Source organism: Oryctolagus cuniculus, chromosome 14 (assembly GCF_964237555.1).
Source record: "Oryctolagus cuniculus chromosome 14, mOryCun1.1, whole genome shotgun sequence".
NCBI classification, from domain to species: domain Eukaryota; kingdom Metazoa; phylum Chordata; class Mammalia; order Lagomorpha; family Leporidae; genus Oryctolagus; species Oryctolagus cuniculus.
This window is the reverse complement of record NC_091445.1, coordinates 4,800,383-4,821,267: the sequence shown is the minus strand read 5'-3', so window position 1 is coordinate 4,821,267 and position 20,885 is coordinate 4,800,383. Positions and strand designations below refer to the sequence as shown.

General features: G+C 47.3%; 1 protein-coding gene and 1 long non-coding RNA gene across 21 annotated transcripts in view; both read left to right on the top strand.

Moving 5' to 3' along the window:
• Window positions 1-20,885, top strand: part of SSBP2 (single stranded DNA binding protein 2) — a 308,220-nt gene that overhangs the window by 227,831 nt on the left and 59,504 nt on the right. For all 20 annotated transcript variants that reach the window (XM_070056354.1, XM_070056350.1, XM_070056356.1 and 17 more), the window contains one exon: window positions 20,605-20,664. In XM_070056354.1, the coding sequence (XP_069912455.1) occupies window positions 20,605-20,664 (60 nt within the window). The remainder of the gene's footprint in view (window positions 1-20,604; window positions 20,665-20,885) is intronic.
• On the top strand, window positions 10,140-17,691 carry LOC138845127 (uncharacterized). Its single transcript, XR_011381856.1, has 2 exons — window positions 10,140-10,379; window positions 10,567-17,691. It is a non-coding gene; the product is annotated as an uncharacterized lncRNA (long non-coding RNA).

Below are 20,885 nucleotides of genomic sequence, written 5' to 3'. Positions count from 1 at the left end.
TTGATGATGCAGGCTGGTTACTGTTCTGTCGCCCTTCAGCCTGTGTTTTAGCCACCATGAATTAATTAATTGATCACTCTAACCACTTCACCAATCAGTTATCAAAGAGAAGGAGTGGAGATGCAGATTAGCCTGTTACCCTGTGGCAGGTGCTCTGCTGGAGAAGAGGGAAATGAGGCACTAGGAAGAGACGAGTTTAGCCATCCTATCTGTCCATGTTCCTGCAGGCTGCAGAGCATCAAGACTTGGCTGTACCAAATCTTCTAGAGTTGGAATATATCACTTGTGATTTTGTAGTATCCGTGTCTTAAATCTGACCGTTTTCTAACTCAATCCAATATAGATTATGAAATGTATTCTTAATACATACTTACCTTTATAACTTTTTTTGAGAAAACTAAGAATGCTAAGAGTTAATAACTGGAGTTGTAAGGCATTACAGGAATAACGCTGTATGGTTAATTCATTACATCTGGTATTTATAAGCTTATTTGTCACTTTAGTTTTATATATTTAAAATCCTTTGCAGTCATTTGTTAGGCAATCCATTTGTCATTGCAGGACAGACCTATGTACTTATAAAAATGGAAAAATAAAATTATAAGTAATTTACCAGAGTTCACCCAGTGAATTAAACAGTCTTAACTAGAGCCTTGGACACGTTCTAGTCTTTGAGACAAGCTTATTTGCTCAGCTAGTCTGTGCTGATGTTAAGTGTTCTAGAATAATCAGAGATCTCCTCAGAGTTGACATTCTGTCTCGGGGACTCACCATGTCAGATAACGAAAGCGAACAGTAAGTATTTGCTGTGTCATTGCTTCCTTCTCAGCGCACTGTGGGTAAAAACGCTTCGTCGTCACAGCACCCCTCAGGGTAACGTGCACATCACACCCTTCTCGCTGTGCGGTGGAAGCCGGTACAGAAGTAGTTTGCCCAGAGCCAGAAAGTGGCAGGGCTGGGTTCAAATCAAGGCAATCTGGACTTTGACCATGAAATTTGCCTTTTAGAATTCATAGCTGATTATTATTCATGCTGTGTCTTCAGCTCATTTTACTTTTCCCACACACTTTTAATTCTCTTGCCAGAGATGGGTGGAATCAGGGAGTTAATCAACAGCGTTCATTTGAGAGTTAGTAGAAGCTGTCTACAGGCACTTTTTAAAGAAGTAGGTTGGGAGGAAACCAAATTCTTTTATCCTATAGATAGGTCAAGGTATCTGAACTCATGGTTTTTTAAAAACTGATTGATTGATTTGAAAAGTAGAGTTACAGAGAGAGTGGGAGACAGAGATGAAGAGAGAGATCATTCATCCACTGGTTTACTCTGCAAAGACTACAACAGCCAGGCTTGGTCTCCCACATTTGTGCAGGGACCCGAGTACTTGGGCCACCTTTTGCTGCTTTCCCAGGTGCATTAGTAGGGAGTAGATTGGAAGTGGGGCAGCCAAGACTCAAATCGGCATTCATATGGGATATCCCGCCAGTGTTGCAGGTGGCGGCTTATGCTACGCTACACCACCAGCCCCTAAACCCTACCTTTTCATCTCCACATGTTGTAGGGTGAACCTTCTCTCCTTCCATGTCTGCTGTCTCAACATCTTGGTAAGAATAGTTGAAACAGTTAATGGTGATAAATATTTGAGTTCTGCTGGATGCCTAGCACTGTGGTAGATATCTAAAAACAAGCTGATATACTAGGTACCTTTTTGAAGTTCACCGTTTAGCTGGTAAGATGCTATTTCAAAGCAAGTAACCATAATACAGCAAGATATGCGACAGGGTGAAATGTGAAGTTCTGAGATGACCCAGAAGAGAGCTGCTGAGTCTGCCTGGTTTGGAGAAGCTGTCCAGCAAGGCAGGCGAAAGCAGGGCCATCAGGAAAGTGGGAATGGTATACACAGAAGCAAAGCGGCAGCCAAGTGACCTCTGCACAGGTGTTGAGAGTACAGCGTCCGAAGGTGGAGGGCAGGGCAGGCTGGAGTACTGAACATGAAGCGGGAAGATACTCCATATCAGTGAGTGGAGGAAGCTCTTAAAGCAAATCCGAAGGCCGCCACACCCAGTGCTGGGGAAGGCAAAGTCGGGATATTATTGAAATAGTAAGTGAAATCCTAGTTGTCATCTAGAGATGAATTAGGGCGGTGGCAAAGGAGGTGAGGAGGTAGGGAGAGGATTCTAGGAAGAGGGGAAACAGCCTACGTAGCTAAAGGGATGGGGTGGGGCAGTTGGTGATGAGCTGGAGAGGGACCTTAGGGGGATTTGTAGGTTAGTCAAGAGTTAGAACTTGATCTTGAGGGCAGTATCAGCTGTTGAAGGGTTTAAGTAGGAGAGAGACATGTTCATATTTTCTTTTTTTACACATTTATTTATTTGAAAGAGTTACAGAGAGAGGAGGGGAGAGAGAGAGAGAGAGAGCTCTTCCATCCGCTGGCTTATTCCCCAAATGGCAGCAATGACCAGGGCTGGGCCAGGCAGAAGCCAGGAGCCAGGAGTTTCTTCCAGATCTCCCACATGGGTGCAGGGCCCCAAGCACTTGCTCTGTTGCTTTCCCAGGCTATTAGCTGAGAGCTGGATTGGAAGAGGAGCAGCTGGGACTCCAGCCGGCACCCATATGAATGCCAGTGCCACAGCACAGGCCCCATATTTGCATTTTTTAGAAAAAAGACCCTCAGGGCCGTTGCTGTGGCTCACTTGATTAATCCTCCACCTGTGGCGCCGACATCCCATATGGGCACCGGGTTCTAGTCCTGGTTGCTTCTCTTCCAGTCCAGCTCTCTGCTGTGGCCCGGGGGTGCAGTGGAGGATGGCCCAAGTGCTTGGGCCCTGCACCCGCATGGGAGACCAGGAGAAGCACCTGGCTCCTGGCTTCGGATCGGCGCAGCACCAGCCATAGCAGCCATTTAGGGAGTGCACCAATGGAAGGAAGATCTTTCTCTCTGTCTGTCTCTCACTGTCCAACTCTATCTGTCAAATAAATAAAAAAAAAAAAGAAAAGAAAAAAGACCCTCACACTAGCTGCAGTGCGCAGTCAGGGCTGCAGAAGGACAGGCCTCGAAGTAGGGAGACCGTTGGTGGTGGCTACAGTAGTGCAGGGAGAGGTAATGAGGTAATGACAGTGGCAGTGGGTGTAGAGTGATGTGAACAGATTGTGGAGAGAGAAACAAATGGGCAAGGCGTGAATAAAAGAATTCAAGGATAATATCCTGATTTCTGTTCTAATCTGGGCAGATGGAAGTATCATTTTCTGAGCTAGAGACTGCAAAATTGGGGCTGTGAGGCTCTGTGCAACCCCCACTTAAAGGTGTCTGTTAGGCTGCTGGACCTGCACATGTGCAGCCGAAGGTGGTGACCTAGACTAGAGCTGAAAATTGCAAGGGCATCATCACATCATCGTTACATCTAAATTACCCAGGGGGAAATGCAGCCTGAGCAGGTAAGAGGGTGAACCCCAGAACCACAAGTCACTGACATTTAAAAGATGAACAGGGGCTGGCGCTGTGGTATAATGGGTATACCTGTTATATACAGGGTATATATAGGTGGTATAACCTGCAGTGTCAGCATACCATACAGGCGCCGGTTCAAGTCCTGGCTGCTCCACTTCCAATCCAGCTCCCTACTATCGCCTGAGAAAGCAGTAGAAGGTGGCCTAAGTCCTTGGGTGCCTGCACCTACATGGGAAAGCTAGAAGAAGCTCCTAGCTCCTGACTTCAGATCCGCTCAGCTCCAGCCATTGTGGCCATCTGGGGAGTGAACCAGAGGATGGAAGACCTCTCTCTCTGCCTCTGCCTCTCTGTAACTCTACCTTTCAAAGAACTAAATAAATCTTAAAAAAAAAAAAAAAAAAAAAAAAAGGACAGAGACTGGATGCAGGGGTGTCAGCAGATTGGCTGTTGCTTGGTCAAGGTCAGATCTCTAGGTTAGAAAGGAAGAAAGTTCACAGTGGTGTGTGAGAAGCCGTGTGGAATCCACCAGACTGGTGGCAGAAGACAAGGAGCAGAACAATCAAGGTCGGGCTGAGGTTCCTACTTTGGGTCTCTGGAAACTTTGGTGTCTTTACACACATCAGGAGAGACCGGAGGTTTGAAAAGGTTTGGAATATGTTTAAGCCTTGCCATGTCCTTTTTACACAAGCAGACTATTTTATCTCATCCCAAATACCTTTTCCTGCCGTTCACCATTTAGGTATGTCCAGCTTCTCTAAAAATGCTTCTTGGAAATACTGAAACACTCAAACTGTAAAACTTAAAAAACGAACTATGATAATATTGTCTTCCCCTTGGTGATGTAGTGATGGATGGCTTCCTGCATTTCAGCCTGGGCTTCCTGCAGTGGCTGGACAGTCCATCCGTGTGGTTCTGGCATAAAGCATGTTAACAGAGAGTAGCTGTCTGCCAGGAGAACAGCAGCTTCCAATCCAGTTCAAAGAGACATTGGCTTCCAGGAGTAATGCAGATCCGGGGAATGGTGGTGCTGTCCTGTGTCAGCGTTCGTACACTGTAGCACCAAGGTCAGGCACAGTCCTGATGGTTAGTCCAGGGCCAGGCAAGGGAGACTGAGAGTCCCTGGGGAGGGGCTGCCTGGGACTTGTGCGAGTGAGCAGATTCCCAGGCTGGCCGGGATGGAGAGGCCACTGGGGGATGAGACCTCAGCAGTTCCCCCAGCCTCGGCTTCAGGACAGCCAGTAACTGCTGCAGGGCGGTGGCCTCCTGTTGCCCTTGACCTTTGGGGAGGGTGTGAGCATGTGTTTATGTTCTGCGTGAGGAAAGGCAAGGCTCCTTAGGAGAAGCTGGGATGGGGCCAAGCCAGAAAAGGATTGAGCCTGTCAGATTAAATGAGCAGATAAAAGCAAAGAATTTATAGATGGCCCTTCGAGAATGAGCTGCTCTAGTTCTGAACTCTGCATACTCTGGGCTCTCACTGCAAAAGATGGTGCAGGAGCTCCCCTAAAGGGGCACACACGCCCCTCTTGTTCCCAGTACCCTGCCCAGCAGCCCCTGTTTTCCACTGTAACGGAAGAATATTTCCCATACCCTGGACTTCAGTGCATTACAAACTCTGAGCTTGTAAATTCCTAACAGTTGTGTTTCAATAGCAATTAACTGGAACTCTAAGGTAAACACTTGTGATTAATATTTTATATGTGGCACCAGTTCACTCTGGAAGGCCATCTTTAGTGTCTATTTGTGGCATTGTTCCTACTTAAACGTTGATGGTTTTATTGAGATGAAAGAGCTTCAGTAGCTGTAGGAGACCGATTAAGTCCAAACCAGTCGTCTAGTTGGACATGCAAAAGAAAGTATCGGTTTAGTGAAAGTAAACCATTTAAATATGACTCAGCCATGGCTTTATCTAAAGGAGTGGTGTGTGTGAGGGACTCCATGCCTGCTCAGAGAAGAGCGGCCCCTGCCACGCGCCTGGTGGGGGACTCAGAGCCGCTCGGTTAAGCCGGGACTCTGGCTGCTTGGGATGGGTGCAGGGAACACAGCGAAGTGCTCATGGGTCTGGCCAGTGTCAGGCCGCTCCAGCAGAACAGAATGCGGGGAGTACGATGCTTGAAGGCACCGTGGTGTGGCAGTGCAGGTTGGCTGGTACTGTGTCATGATGTGAGAGTGTGCGTTGGTTGGAAGACCCCAAAAGTGAATCTGTACCCTAAATCTCCTGTCGCTCACCCAGAGCTGTACACAGAAGTTTCACTTTTTAGGCTAAGAAATTGAAAGTTTTTTTTTTTTTTAAGATATTATTAATTTATTTGAGAGGTAGAGTTACAAATAGAGGGAGAGACAGAGAGCAAGATCTTCCAACTGCTAGTTCACTCCCCAAACGGCCACAATGATCAGAGCTGGGCCGATCAGAGACAGAGACAAGGAGCCAGGAGCTTCTTCCAGGTCTCCCATGCAGGTGCAGAGGCCCAAGCATTTGGGCCATCTTCTACTGCTTTCCCAGGCCATAGCAGAGAGCTGGACTGGAAGAGGAGCAGCCGGGACACACACTGGCGTCCATTTGGGATGCTGGCACCGCAGGCGGAAGCTTATCGTACTGCACCACAGCGCTGACCCTGGAAGATTCTTTTTTTTTTTTTTTTTTTTTTTTTTTTTTTTTTTTTTTTTTTTTTTTTTGACAGGCAGAGTGGACAGTGAGAGAGAGAGACAGAGAGAAAGGTCTTCCTTTGCCGTTGGTTCACCCTCCAATGGCCGCCGCGGCCGGCGCGCTGCGGCCGGCGCACCGCGCTGATCTGATGGCAGGAGCCAGGAGCCAGGTGCTTTTCCTGGTCTCCCATGGGGTGCAGGGCCCAAGCACCTGGGCCATCCTCCACTGCACTCCCTGGCCACAGCAGAGAGCTGGACTGGAAGAGGGGCAACCGGGACTAGAACCCGGTGTGCCGGCGCCGCTAGGCGGAGGATTAGCCTAGTGAGCCGCGGCGCCGGCCTGGAAGATTCTTTTTAAAGATTAATTTTCTTTTATTTTGAAGCCAGGAGATTCATCTGAGTTTCCCACATGAGTGAAGGGGCCCAAGCACCTGGGGCCATCTGGTGCTGGTTTCCCAGGTGCATTGGCAAGGAGGTGGATTGGAAGTGGAGCTGTTGGCTCTTGAACTGGCGCCTATATGGGATGTTGTACTGCAGGCAGCGGCTTAGCTGCTGTGCCACAAGGCCAGCCCCAGAGATCTGAGTTGTATATTGAAAGCATCAGGCTGCTGTTGATTTGTTCTCGTAGTGTTCATACATGGGCAGAGGCCTTTGGTTCCAACAATTGTATTGAAAGAAACAGCAGTAGTCCTTAGACCAATTAGTTTCTTCCCACTTGCATATAGCAATCAAAATTCTTTAGTGATGTACACTAAACAAAGGAAAATTCTTAGGAATTGACTATTCCTTGCAGGACATCGATGCAGTGGGCACTTCCTGGGTTCTGAAGGGATGAAAGTGCTTCATTTTTTCCCCTCCTTTCTACCGCTAGAAAGCTGTTTTTTTGGTAAGAAAATTAGGCCTTATCACTGAGTAAACACATTAACATCTTTTAAATAAAAGCACAAAGCAATCTCTTAATAGATACTAATTTAACAATCTGAAACCACGCCTAATGCGGCATGCACTTGTAAATAGCGAATTGTAAACTCTGCGTAGACTTCCGTTCCTGTTCGCCGTGTGTTTTGTTAGGATTTTTGCCTTGATGCACTCAGTCTGGTCACTGGTGTAAACTGGTGACATGTTGATGTTGGGCTGAGATGTTAAGGCTTCGACATGCATAAGATCATAAAAACATATTGGAGACAAAGTCTACAAAGCAGTTTAGTTTCAGACCAGGGTGGTCATCTGTGTCTCAGAATCCCAAACTCTGGGACAGCAGAAAATACCGGTGCATCAGGTTTCCAAGCGGCATTAGGTTTGCAGACAGAATGGCAGCATTGAAATGGTAACACTGTCCCACCATCTAGTGGTGGCCTCTGGGCATGGCCACCGGCTCTGCTCTGTTTTCCCCAGGTTCTATTTTTAGCAAGACTGCACTGTAGCCAGCTGACCTAATGCTTTGACAGGGCAATAAGGCAGCAAGGAGAGAAAACAGTGAGACATTCCTCCTCTGCAAGGCTGTTACTGACTAGAGAGGGCTCAATAGGAGTGACATTCCTAGAGCAACCAGGACAAAACAAAGCTCCGAGTAACATGGTAGTCTTGATCTCTTAGGAGAGAAAGACTTAAGGCATAAAATAAAAGTAATTATTTAATCTAGCAGTTGAAGCTGAAAAGCAAGAAGTGCCTTGATGAGACCCCTTGACATGTTTCTGGGGAGCTGGTATTTATTCGGGAGTTAGGTCTTGATTTTTAAAACACCTTAGTATCTGCGTGACTGCTCTGTGATTCCGGCGCACACTTGCCGAGTGCACTCACTTGGTGAGCCGCAGCCCTGGCCCCGCAGTCCACGGGCCCCCTTCCCGCTCCTCGGGGACATCCTGTTGTCTGCACCTCCCACCGTGCGCCTGGGGTCTTTCCTGACCGGGACAGTTTCTGAAGGGAGTCTGGCCAAGTTCCCTGAGCCGGGAGGAACCCCCTCCTGCCTCCCAGAAAGCTGCCGAGATGCCCCTGAGATGTCAGGTCGCTCATTGGAGGAAGCAAGCGCTGGACCCCCGAGAGGAGTTCACGCAGTGAGCTGTCAGGTCTGCCCTCGGTACCCAGAGCTGACGGAGTGAGGCCTTCGGAGGGTGCATCTCTCAAGTCCATGTTCACCAAGGTTTAGACGGCCGAGGTGGGGAAGGGCGCTGAGCTGTCGAAGTTCAGGGAACACAAGTTGCTCCATTTTCTCGCAAAGGTGACTGTGCGTCTTTAAAGAACCAGGTTGCAACCGTGTTCCTGCCAGCTGCCAGCTCGGACAGCACTGTCCTGCAGGCGCGGTCCTCGTTTTTCCCGCCGCAACCATTAGAACGAGCTCGCTGCTCAGCTGGCTGCTCAGCTCCTGTAACCGAAGCAGCTCAGTGAGAAACTGCAGTTTCGACAGCTCGGAGCCCGGCAGCCACGGGGAGGGGCGGCAGGTGGCAGGTGGCGCCCTTTCCTCGCTTTCCCGTAAGAGTGGGGTGAAATGCTCTGCGGTTGGAAATCCACTGTGTGTGTGTGTGTGTGAGAGAGAGAGAGAGAGAGAGACTGACTCCTGCATGAGTGGGTCTCCTTGCACTTCCACGCTGCTTCTGCAAGGTGTCAAGACGTTCACTATGAAACTGCAGGATACTGTAGCTGACAATCACGCGTGTGATTCCAGCACTTAGCTGTCTTTCAGATAGTCTGAAAGCAAAGTTTTTTCTTTGGAAAATATCTGAGTATTGAAAATTCTTCCTAAATCACTACAGTTTTTATCAAAGTCCCTTAATTTAAAAAAAAATTTTTTAGAGACAACAAAGTTCAAGTTTGCAAAGTCTATTGATAATCCGATGTTACATGTTTATTTTGTAATCTGAGCGTCGCTTACAGGAACAGGTGGTCAGCCCTGTGTGGGAATGAGAAATGAGGCAGTACCTGCCGAGGCTGTTGGGGGGGGGGGGGGGGGCGCAGGAAGCCATCCGGGACAGCGTGCGGCACGCGGTCAGGGCCAGGTGCAGACATCACGGGCCGCACCCTGGTGGCCCTGTGCAGGTGTGGGCCGGGGCTCGCCTGCCGTGTTTGGGATGAAGACGGTGTGGCCCGGCTGTCGAGCACCACAAGGGCATGGCCCGCCGCTTTCCCTGGGAGCCCCACCGTCTCCCTCATTGCCAGGTGGTCTCTTCTCTCACCACCTGACATGGAAGGCCCGGGCTCAGGGCGGAAGGGACTTAAAGGGATGGAACGCCAGAAACCCCGAACCCAGGCGGCCCACTCTCAGAAGTCGCTGTGGCAGGCCGGGCAAAGGGGAACCCCAAGGTGCTGGGTGGCAGGGGAAAGACGCACCATGGAGCGTTGTCGGGGCACTGGCAAGATGAGGACAGGGTGGAGGCAGCCTAGGCAAGCAGAGAGACAGGTGGCACCCAGCCGCTGCAGGAGCGTGGTCAGGGGGCCTGGCCTTGGTTCCAGCTGCACGCGGGAGGCCCTCATAGCAAGGAGATGTCCACAGCAGAGGGGGTGCCCAGGCGGCCCACAGCTCGGGCGCACAGCTGGACAAACCTGCTGCAAGAGCGGGGCGGCCGTCCCTGGTATGGGAGTGCGAGGGACGAACGTCGTGGCTAGTGGAGGGCTGCAATGGTTGAATAGGGCGCATGAACTTGTGTGGCCGAGGCTTGGGCTGAAGATGCGGCCTGTGGATGAGCCAGGATGGCAGCACCCAGAGAGTGGACATCGGCTCCAGATCCCAGGGCTGTGTAACATGGGCAACTCGGGAGATGACGAGAACCGGCAAGGAGGAGACCAGAGGAAAGCCAAGCCAGAAGCCCCCAGGGAGAGGGGGGATCTGCGGATCTACTCACAGGGTGGGGACAGGCAGCGGCCTGTGCTGTGCAGGTGTGCAAGTGAGCCGTGTGTGCAAGTCAGCGCCTCCTACTGCAGGTGAGCGCCCTGTGTGCAAGTCAGCGCCTACTGTGTGCAGGTCAGCGCCCACTCTGTGCAGATGAGCGCCTCCTATGTGCAGGTGAACGCCTCCTATGTGCAGGTCAGCGCCTACTGTGTGCAGGTCAGCGCCTCCTATGTGCAGGTCAGCGCCCACTCTGTGCAGGTGAGCACCTCCTATGTGCAGGTGAGCGCCCACTCTGTGCAGGTGAGCGCCCACTCTGTGCAGGTCAGCGCCCACTCTGTGCAGATGAGCGCCCACTCTGTGCAGGTCAGCGCCCACTCTGTGCAGGTGAGCGCCCACTCTGTGCAGGTGAGCGCCTCCTATGTGCAGGTCAGCGCCCACTCTGTGCAGGTCAGCGCCCACTCTGTGCAGGTGAGCGCCCACTCTGTGCAGGTGAGCGCCTCCTATGTGCAGGTCAGCGCCCACTCTGTGCAGGTCAGCGCCCACTCTGTGCAGATGAGCGCCTCCTATGTGCAGGTCAGCGCCCACTCTGTGCAGGTCAGCGCCCACTCTGTGCAGATGAGCGCCCACTCTGTGCAGGTCAGCGCCCACTCTGCAGGTGAGCCCCTGCTACGTGCCGGTGAGTGCCTTCTAAGTGGCACCCAGGATAAGCTGGGGAAGAGGGGATTGGGACACAGTGAGTGTGGCCAGCTCTTTCAAGGGGGTTTGCTCTGAATGAGAGAGAGAGGAAGCAGCAGCCACAAGCAAAAGCAGGGCTGGGACCTCAGAGCAGTGAGGCGGGGAGTGCTGGCCCCCAGCTGCTCGTGCCCGCGAAGGGCTGCGGCCAGGTGACACCCACTCTCCGCGCGGTCAGCACCCTCTGGAGCATGCGAGAGGCTCCTCCTGCGTCACAGCGCCTGCCCGGTGACACGGCTGCCTGCTGTCATTTTTATGTTTCATAAATGGTCTCTGACTTTACAAATACCTTCAGCGTCGATAAATATCTTCCCATTTGAATCTTTCTTAGCAAATACTGTGTGCGTGTATCTGCTTAAGATACGTGTTTCCAAATGCGTATTTTAAGTAGGGAGAAATAACTTGTGTGCTGTTTGAGTTCTCACTTATGTACACTGGAGGCATTGTTGAAATTAGTAAGCTTCGGTTTCAGAACAGACTTCCGGCATGATGGTAGTTTCCGTATTATCTGTACTGCAGAGAGACCGCCTCGCATGGTGCAGTAGTGAGTTGAGCAACTGCCAGTGTGGATTTCACTTTTATAGGTAACATTCCCCCGAACACAAGTTCATTTCATTCCTGAGGAAAATGGAGTCCTACACAGCCAGGCAGTTATGCCGCGAGACCAAGCCCAGGGGCCAGAGGGGGGGGGGGGGGGTTTGAAAGGAAGACTGCCGAGTCGGCAGAAAGCACCCCGCACATCAGGGGCTCGCAAGGGCAAGGACAGAGTGCGTTTATTTGCATCGGTGCGATGAAGTGAATTGAAGGACCTGTCTGCGGCACTCCCAGCTCGAACAAGTCTGCCTGGGAGTATGGGCATCAGATCAGGAAAAGGAGAAGAGAGCGATGCATCTGCTTCCTTTAATAAGCTAAGGTCGTTTGTAAAGTCACTGTTTCACTTTCTTTTTTTTTTTTTTCTTTTTCTTTTGACAGGCAGAGTGGACAGTGAGAGAGAGAGACAGAGAGAAAGGTCTTCCTTTGCCGTTGGTTCACCCTCCAATGGCCGCCATGGCCGGCGCACCGCGCTGATCCGATGGCAGGAGCCAGGTGCTTATCCTGGTCTCCCATGGGGTGCAGGACCCAAGCACTTGGGCAATCCTCCACTGCACTCCCTGGCCACAGCAGAGAGCTGGCCTGGAAGAGGGGCAACCGGGACAGAATCCGGTGCCCCGACCAAGACTAGAACCCGGTATGCCGGCACCGCAAGGTGGAGGATTAGCCTAGTGAGCCGCGGCTGCGGCCAGTGCACCGCGCCGATCTGATGGCAGGAGCCAGGTGCTTCTCCTGGTCTCCCATGGGGTGCAGGGCCCAAGCACCTGGGCCATCCTCCACTGCACTCCTGGGCCACAGCAGAGAGCTGGCCTGGAAAAGGGGCAACCGGGACAGAATCCGGCGCCCTGACCGGGACTAGAACCCAGTGTGCCGGCGCCACAAGGCGGAGGATTAGCCTAGTGAGCCACGGCGCCGGCCTGTTTCACTTTCTTTTTGAGTCAACCTGAAAACCTAAAGCACATTACAAATCTCACATATTTATTTTCATACTCAAACTTGCTTTTTAGAAAGAGATTTACTTATTTATGTAATTGAAAGCCAGAATGACAGAGAGAGAGGGAAGGCTAGAGATCTTCTGTCTGCTGGTCCACTCCCCAAATGGCCACAACAGCCAGGGCTGGGCCAGGCCAAAGCCAGGAGATGAGAACTCAGTTCAGGTCTCCCACGTGGATCTCAGGGACCCAAGTACTTGGTTCATCTTCCGCTGCCTCCCACACACTTTATCGGGGAGCTAGATCTGAGGCAAAGGCGGAATTCAGACCTCGGCATTCGAGTGTAAGATGTGTGGTATCCCTAGGCCGGCACTGTGGCTCAATAGGCTAATCCTTCACCTGCGGCGCCGGCACACCGGGTTCTAGTCCCGGTCGGCGCACCCGCATGGGAGACCAGGATAAGTACCTGGCTTTTGGCTTCAGATCAGTGCAGTGCTCCGGCAGTAGCATGCTGGCCCCGGCGGCCACTGGAGGGTGAACCAACAGCAAAGGAAGACGTTTCTCTCTCTCTCTCTCTCACTGTCTCACTGTCCACTCTGCCTGTCAAAAAAAAAAAAAAAAAAAAAAAAAAGATGTGTGGTGTCCCAAGGAGGAGCTTAACCTGCTGCACCATCCAACGGTTCTTTGTTATTCAAGAAACAGAAAGATAGGCAAAGAGAGGGCCTGTCTCCTAGTTTACTCCATCCGCTTAAGTCGTTACAGTTGCTTATAGAATGTTATTCAAACTTTTATAGTTTAGTAGGGTGCATAGTTTGAATAACATTCCATAACCAACTTCAGCGTTTAAATAAGAAATAATAATCTAGGGTGTCTTAGACATAGGCCCATTCGTGCCGAGGTCCAGTGACAGCTGAGGAGCAGCCTCCCCCGCCCACGGAGGCCTGCGTGTCAGGGACCAGTGTGGACGCTCAGACTCGGTGCACGTCAGGAGAAGCAGCCGGAGCCCTGGGTTCATCTTGCAAGAGCAGCACCGAGAAGCTGGGTCTGTTCACGCTTCCCACTTCGTCTGTGTCAGTTACTGCAGTTGGGTGCTAATACAGATGGGGTAGCTAAGACATCCAGGAGATAAACTCGTCCTTAACTGCTCAGCAGAATACGCCAGCACAGGCCTGGCATGTTGTGAGCTGAGTTCGTTCAGTACTAGTTGGAATTAAAGTGTTCATCAAGAGTGTTTTACTCACTGGGCTGTCAGCCATGTCTGCTGGCGATGTCCAGGAGCAACGGAAAAGCGGCTGAACCCAGGACTTGTCTGTGCTGTGCGGTAGCTCTGACGAGACTCACCTGATGTGCCAATTACGCATCACTGCCTCGCCTACCGAAAACGTGTTAACCTGATGGATTCATACACATAAAAATACGTGAATATTCTTCTCACTTGAAAGATGGCTGAAATGAAATAAAGTCACAGTATTCTGTACAGTTTTTCAAAATAATCTGAATAGTATTGAGAGTACATGATATCAAGAAAGTGAACACATTTAACTTAAAAAGCATATGCTTTTAAGTAAAATATAGAATAGCAAAATATAAAAGTTATGTAACAAGAATTAGATTAGCAGAAAAAAGACACATAACGAATAAAGAAATATATTTAATTTTTGAAAGAATGTTTACGGAGCCGATGCTGTGGCACAGTGGGTTAACGCCCTGGCCTGAAGCACCGGCATCCCATATGGGCGCCGGTTCTAGTCCCGGCTGCTCCTCTTCCCATCCAGCTCTCTGCTATGGCCTGGGAAGGCAGTAGAAGATGGCCCCAGTCCTTGGGACCCTGTACCCACGTGGGAGACCTGGAAGAAGCTTCTGGCTTCTGGGTTCGGATCAGCACAGCTCTGGCCGTTGCAGCCATCTGAGGAGTGAACCAGCGGATGGAAGACACCTCTCTCTATCTTAACCTCTCCCTCCCTGTAACTCTGTTTTTCAAATAAATAATAATAATAATAAAGAATATTTATGCTTTTGGTTAATTCTTACAGTGATTGTATATTTATTTTACCTTTCCAGGGATATAAATAAATAATTAGATCATGTCATATTTATTTTTTGTAAAATTATATTTTAGATCCTCAAATAATTTTTACATCATAGAAATGTGTCTTGTTCCCTGTTTCCGCTTACAAGAATACACTGAAAATCGCCCAGGGAAGAGTGAATCTGTGGCTGGAGCCGTGTCTGCACAGAAACAGAAAATACGGATCTCTGATCTGTGTGTAGAGACTATACTTCCACAGTAACCTGCTTAGTTGCAGGTTGTATTTCACTTTGTATGTTGTGGCTTTGCCTAAACATTTAGGGAAACAATCCATTCTTTGTCAGATAACCATTTTCTTACAGATTTTTTTTTAAATCTAAAGATGGTTATGTGGTAAAGAAGACGTGATATGAAGGTACTTCAAAAAGTTCATAGAAAAATGGAATTAAAAAGTAAGTTTATCTTGTTGCAAAAAAAAATTGAAATCCTTGGATCATTTTCTCATAATATGTATTTTCCATGAGCTTTTTGAAGACCCTCGTTTTTTGTAAAGTTCTATTTATTTGAAAGGCAGAGTGACAGAGAAATGGAAAGGCACAGAGAGATCTTCCATCTGCAGGCTCACTCCCAAAACATCTGCAACAGCTGGAGCTGGGCTGGGTCAGGCCAAAGCCAGGATGTTGGAACCCCATCCGAGTCATGTGGCAGGGGCCCATGCCCCTGGGCCATCCTCTGCTGTCTTTCCAGGCACATCAGCAGGGAGCTGGAGTGGAAGCAGTGCAGCTGGGACTTGAACCAGTGAATGCAGTGGCACAGGGGACAGCTTAACACACGACACCCCAAAGGCACTCAACATGAGGAAAGCAGAATGCGTGGTGCTCTCGATGGACAGAGGATGCTAAACCCACGTGTGAGGCCTGTGGATCCCGTGTGAGCCACACAGCCAGGAGCTGAGCCGCTGGGCACGTCACAGAGAAGGCACGGACCCCCGTGCTGCTAGGCTCGCCTGCTCGGCAGAGCTGCCTCGCCTCGGGATCCTTCTTTTCAGCCCCGATGCTGCCGCAGTAGTGAGAAGAGCCCGAGCGCAGTTAGGAGCGCACAGACGGCTTCACCAGTGGTCCGCGTCCTACGTCCTTGGCTCACTGCTCTAGGGGTTGTTGGAATCCAGACTCCACGTCTTCGTGTAGGCCTGTCGGCCTCTCTGGGAGCTCTTACATGCCCGGTCTGACGAGCAGGATTTTCCCTACCAGACAACCAGATACGTCTTACCAGTCGTGCAGTTTGTATGTCACAGTAGTGGAAGATGCTGCTAACTTGTAACAGGAATACTAGGTAGATCAGGTGAGATACCGTGCAAGAGGCTGTGTGTGTGTGTGTGTGTGTGTGTGTGTCTTCCTCGCTCTGTAACTGTGCCTTTCAAAAATGAAAGCAAACATAGATAATAACTAAAGTGTAAGCTGTTGTGTTACATTTTTCTATTCTGAAGAAGTTAGCATACTTCTGTACATTCCGGATTTGTTCTAAATTGTACCTAGGACATGAAGTATAGAATACAGAAAGTGTTAAGTGATTGGCATTTTAAAGAAAGTGGTTTTTTTTTTTTTTTACTTCTTAATGATTTTAAACTAATATTTACATAGTTTCTAAACAAAAATTCAGATGTTTGAGTGAAGTATGAGATGACTTATACATTGGTAGAGGAGATTTGAGAAATGCCAGCTTTATTTCGTAGATGGATTGCGTTGGCCCGAAGGTGACTGCTCGCTTTGACACAGTTTTGTGTGCTTCCCTCCTGGTGGGCTGCCTTCACGTCCCAGCATGCACTGCCCTGCAGTGCTCGAAGTCCTTGGGGATAGTGGTATGCACGGAGTGCTAATGAAACAGGGAGGGGAGTCTGCAAGGATTCTTAAAGAGAAAGAGACAGTTAAACCCCCCTTAGGGTTGTAACACATGTACTTGGCAGAGAGACTATGGAGTGACTTGAAGGAAGAGAAGATATTTTGGTTGATGAATCATAGTCGCATTTTTAAAGAAATTACTGATGTTAGAAAACATTAACAAATTTAGCAGTGTTTGAATGATGTCATTGAAGATGTGAAGTGTTACTATATATCGTAAGCGAAGTTAAGGCTTAAAATGGTTCATATCACCTCAAATTTCGGTACTCATAAATTATTTATAAAACGATTCCGTTGAGGGGTCTGGGACCTTCTGAGACGGGAAGCATTGGGCTGAGTAATCCCAGAAAGAGCTGGTTACGTCTGATTCTTAGGGAATTGAGATAAAACACTGGGGCTCATGAAAGATCAAACACGAGAAGAGGGAAGCTGACTTCCCACCAGCAGAAGCAGCAAGGAATAAAGAAAAGGCTCTCCTTTTTATAAAGCAGAAGTTTAAAGTTCCATGAATAATTCTTGATATAATGGGAAATAATAACCTTTTAAAATTTCATGGCATTCATTCGGAAATAAATTATGATTCTAAGTGGTGTGATTTTTGTCTCTTAAGACTATTAAGAGCTGGACACTTGGTTTGCGTTTCTATCAGAGTGTTCTTTTCTTTCATTTTGTCATCAAATATTTACTGAGTTCCTTTCCTTGGGTTTGTGTTTTTCTCTGCCATGGGTAACCCCAGTCATTCCTTGGGTTTGTGTTTTTCCCTGCCTTGGGCAACCCCGTTCATTCTTGGCCGCTGTAATCATGATGCCAGAGGCTGGTGGCCCCAGCCACGGCCACTTGCTCCTCAGGGTTCTGCAGACTGGAGGTCCGAGTTCAAGTCCAGCAGGTTTAATTCCTGGAAGGGGACCCTGGTGGTTTGTAGAGGGCCTTATGCTTGATCTCTCTCCTTGTGCCTCTTTGTGTAGACACCAGTCCCATCCATGAGGGCTCCACCCTCTTGACCTAATCACTTCCTTCCACGTATCATCACATCGGGGATCACTAGGGATTCCATATATGAATTTCGTGGGGGCATAAGCATTCAATCCATCTCACAGGCAGAGAACTGAAACATAGAGGACTGTATACGTAGATGTGTAGTTTCCATATGTCAGAGTCCCGACTGTGCTCCGGTTTATCTCATAAAGGACTTTATTCCATGAGTTTTGACTAACTTGGAAACCTTTTGAAAGCATTCCTTGACTTTCAGTCACGCACAGCACTACCTGTTCCACCCAGGAGGGATGGTGTGGATGCCTTCTGGAGGGAACACGCCAGACTGAAATATTTTCTTTTGGTTTTCATTGATACTTGTCTGCCATTTGGCCGCAGAGCGTTCTGTTTGTTCCAGATTAGTGGACGATGTAGAAACCAATTTTTGAAGAAAATTGTTTCTCCTGTTAATGACAAAACTACAAACCTTGAAAACGTCCAAACAAGGGACAGTGGTCTTCACCTGCTGTGTTCCCTGAGTGTCCCCAACCACCTACCCAATACATGGGGGCACAAACGCCAGACCCTGGACTCCACTCAGCTGTTTTTCCAACACATATTAAAAATAACATTTTCAAGGGGAAGGCTTTTTCCCACTTAAATACTGCTTCCCCATCATATCATCAGGCAAATATTTGATGATTTATTTTAAAAAAAAAGTATTACTCCAAATACAAAGAATAAACATACTTTCAGAACCAAGGACTCTTGAAAAACCTATTTCTCCCAGATTATTAATACAGGAAGGACTCACGTGTGTGTTGATAAAGTTCATATCATCAGGAGAAAGGCAACACAGGAATTAGTGCAGTGTTCTCACTCACTGCCATGCTGGTGTTTGGCTTCAGGTGCTCCGTCTACACAGGCTGATTCTTTGTGCAGTTGGGTTAAGTGGTTATTTAGATTAAAGTAAGGATCAATACGACTATCAAGAGCTTAAAACACCCCTAACTCTTCAGATTAAAAAATATTTTAACCAACGGAATAGATTTTAGGTTGAAGTAGTAGGTCTTTATGTAAATTAGCTAGATCTGTCATTTTATAGTTTCACTGTGTAAATACAGAGTTTGTAAGTGGTTCTCATGTTTTTTTTTAAAGCACATGGATTTGAACTTAGAGGAAGATATTTAAGAGGAGACAAACTGGCTAAGAAACAGGCAGAATGGGTCTCTGCCAGCTTATTAAAGGAGCCTACAGGCTCCTGGCTGCCACACTACACAGTCCCTCACAGATGGGGTCTCACTGCCAGGTAGGAGGGCACAGACAGTCCCATCCATGGAGTCAGCTTCAGAAATTCTCTGATGAAGTGTTCTGTTAGGTTAACACATAGCATATTTTACAACCAGGTGAACATGCAGTTCTCAAATGCTCTTTCAAATAAGGCACTTCTCAACATTTGTCTCAACATTGGATATTTAATCATATTTTTATGTAACTTCCACCTTGTATTCCATTTTAATGTGATGTTTTCATAGAGAGGAATTTTAATTACCTTTGCTGGAAAAAAAAAAAAAACAGTTTGGTGTTACACTTTGCAGTAGAGAATTTGGCCCAAGACATCAACCTGTAAAAGAAAAGCCACCAGGGCTGGTGGCATGGTGCATCAGGTTGAACCTCTGCCTGCGATGCTGGCATCCCATATGGACACTGGTTCCAGATCTGGCTGCTCCGCTTCTAATCCAGCTCCCTGCTACTGCACCTGGGAAAGCAGCAGCAGGTGTCCCAAGTGCCTGGGCCCTTGCAACCGAATAGGAGACCTGGATAAGGCTCCTGGCTCCTGGCTTCAGCCTGGCCTAGCCCAGGCCGTTGCAGCTGTTTGGGGAGTGAACTAGTGGATGGAAGGTCTCTGTCTCCCTCTCTCTGTGTTTAAAATAAATAAATAGATAACTCTTAGGAAAAGAAAAGCAATCCTTGCAAGACCAATGACACAGTACTTAGTTACTTCGCTTTCCAGTTGAACACAGGATGTAAGACTGTTCCTTAGGTGACATTAGATCTAGAAAGGAAAGTGAAGACAAGAGAAGGAGCGTTGATGTTTGAAGTGGTTGCTAATTGGCAATATAGAATTACTTTCTTAAGTAATTAAGTTTTAGAAGTGATGAAAAAGAGACAGCTTTGATCAAATAGGAAAACCAAATATTTTTTAAATCGACTTTGTTAAAATTAGAAAATCTGCTTAAATTTTGTCATATGGATGAGAAATACTACCTGAATGACTCACTGCTTCTGCCCTTATAAAACAAACTCCTAGCCTGCAAGAACACAGTAAGCAAAAACCAGATTCCTTGCTTATTATAGAGCTCCTCTTGATGGTGGTACTCTTAAAAAAAATCTGTATTGCATAAATTTGTTAGAATTTTGGTTTTCAGAGTATGCCTTTTAAAAAGCCCTGGAAAACACATAGTCATGAAATGTGGGCCTAATTTCTATAAATGTTTATAGAATGAACATTATTAATGTAGGATTTAATTCTGTAAAGTGCTATGAATTTGATTTGCTCTACTCTCTATTTTGTATGTATTGATTCTTAATTTATATTAATCTAAATCATATTCAACTCTTTATACTTGATATTTATTTATATTACAAATAGGGAATCTTACATTTAGATAGTTATAAATGGAGAGCTAATTAAGCAAAATTATAGTGTTCCATTTTTCATAAAAAATACTGAAAATGGAATTTCAAATAATTTAATATACATTCAAAAATGTGGTGCCTGAGGCTGAATGAGCAGAAATATTCTTCTTCCATCCAGCATTGAGTGATGGTGCTTTTAGGATTGTTTTCCGTTTGTGGCCTAAAAGATTCAGCATGCTTTTGCAGCTCCTGACTCTTGTACCGACGTTAATTAACTCTTCTGATAAAAGACTTATTTTCTTTTGTTTAAGATACGCACTTCATAATCTAGTAGGGTCAAAGTGGGAAGAGAAATTTCATCTTGAAAACTTAGTCGATCTTGATTTAAAACAAACCCATGATGAGAGAGAGCCAAAGATTTTTTTGGCTACAAATGACGCTTAGAAAAGGAATTTCTTTGCCATTTTGAACAGAGCCACAAAAGAAAAAGTGAAACTTTAAAAAAATTATTAGATCCAGTCAGAAGTATACATTGAGACCTAATATGTCTAATAATGCAGCCAGAAAGCCCCTCCTGAGGTTTCCACTGAGATTCTACTGCTTGTTTCTTCATCTTATTTTTTGCCAATGAAGTACCATTGTCTTGATCATTCATATTTTTAAAAAATTTTGCTTCAGTTACTTTAATCAGTTTTGATGTTTTTACATTTTCTTTGGAAAATTTTCCAGATATCTTGCAAGATAAAAATAAGTTAATTGTTCTTAAAAAGTGTTTGTTATCCTAAAAGAAGACATTTAAAGTAAATTGATTTATGTTTTGTAGGATCCTAAAGCTTTTTAAAAGTAGCTCCTTTGCAGATCTGTATTTCACGCTGTGCTTTTTTGTGTTTGTTTGATAGCCATTCATGTCACCTCGGTACCCTGGAGGTCCAAGGCCCCCATTGAGGATCCCTAATCAGGTAAGATTTGCATTTAAGAATCAGTAAAGATCTGCAAAATGTCCAGAGATTTCCTCATCCTGAGAACTGTGAAGCTATCCTTTCTCTTTCCCATGTAATGCTGGTTCTACTAATATACCATCTACTTCAAGAGTTGGCAAGCTGCAGCCCGTAGTCTAGCTGCTTTTGTATATAAAGTTTTATTGGAACATAGTTCTGATGTAGTTAGTGCCTGTGGGATT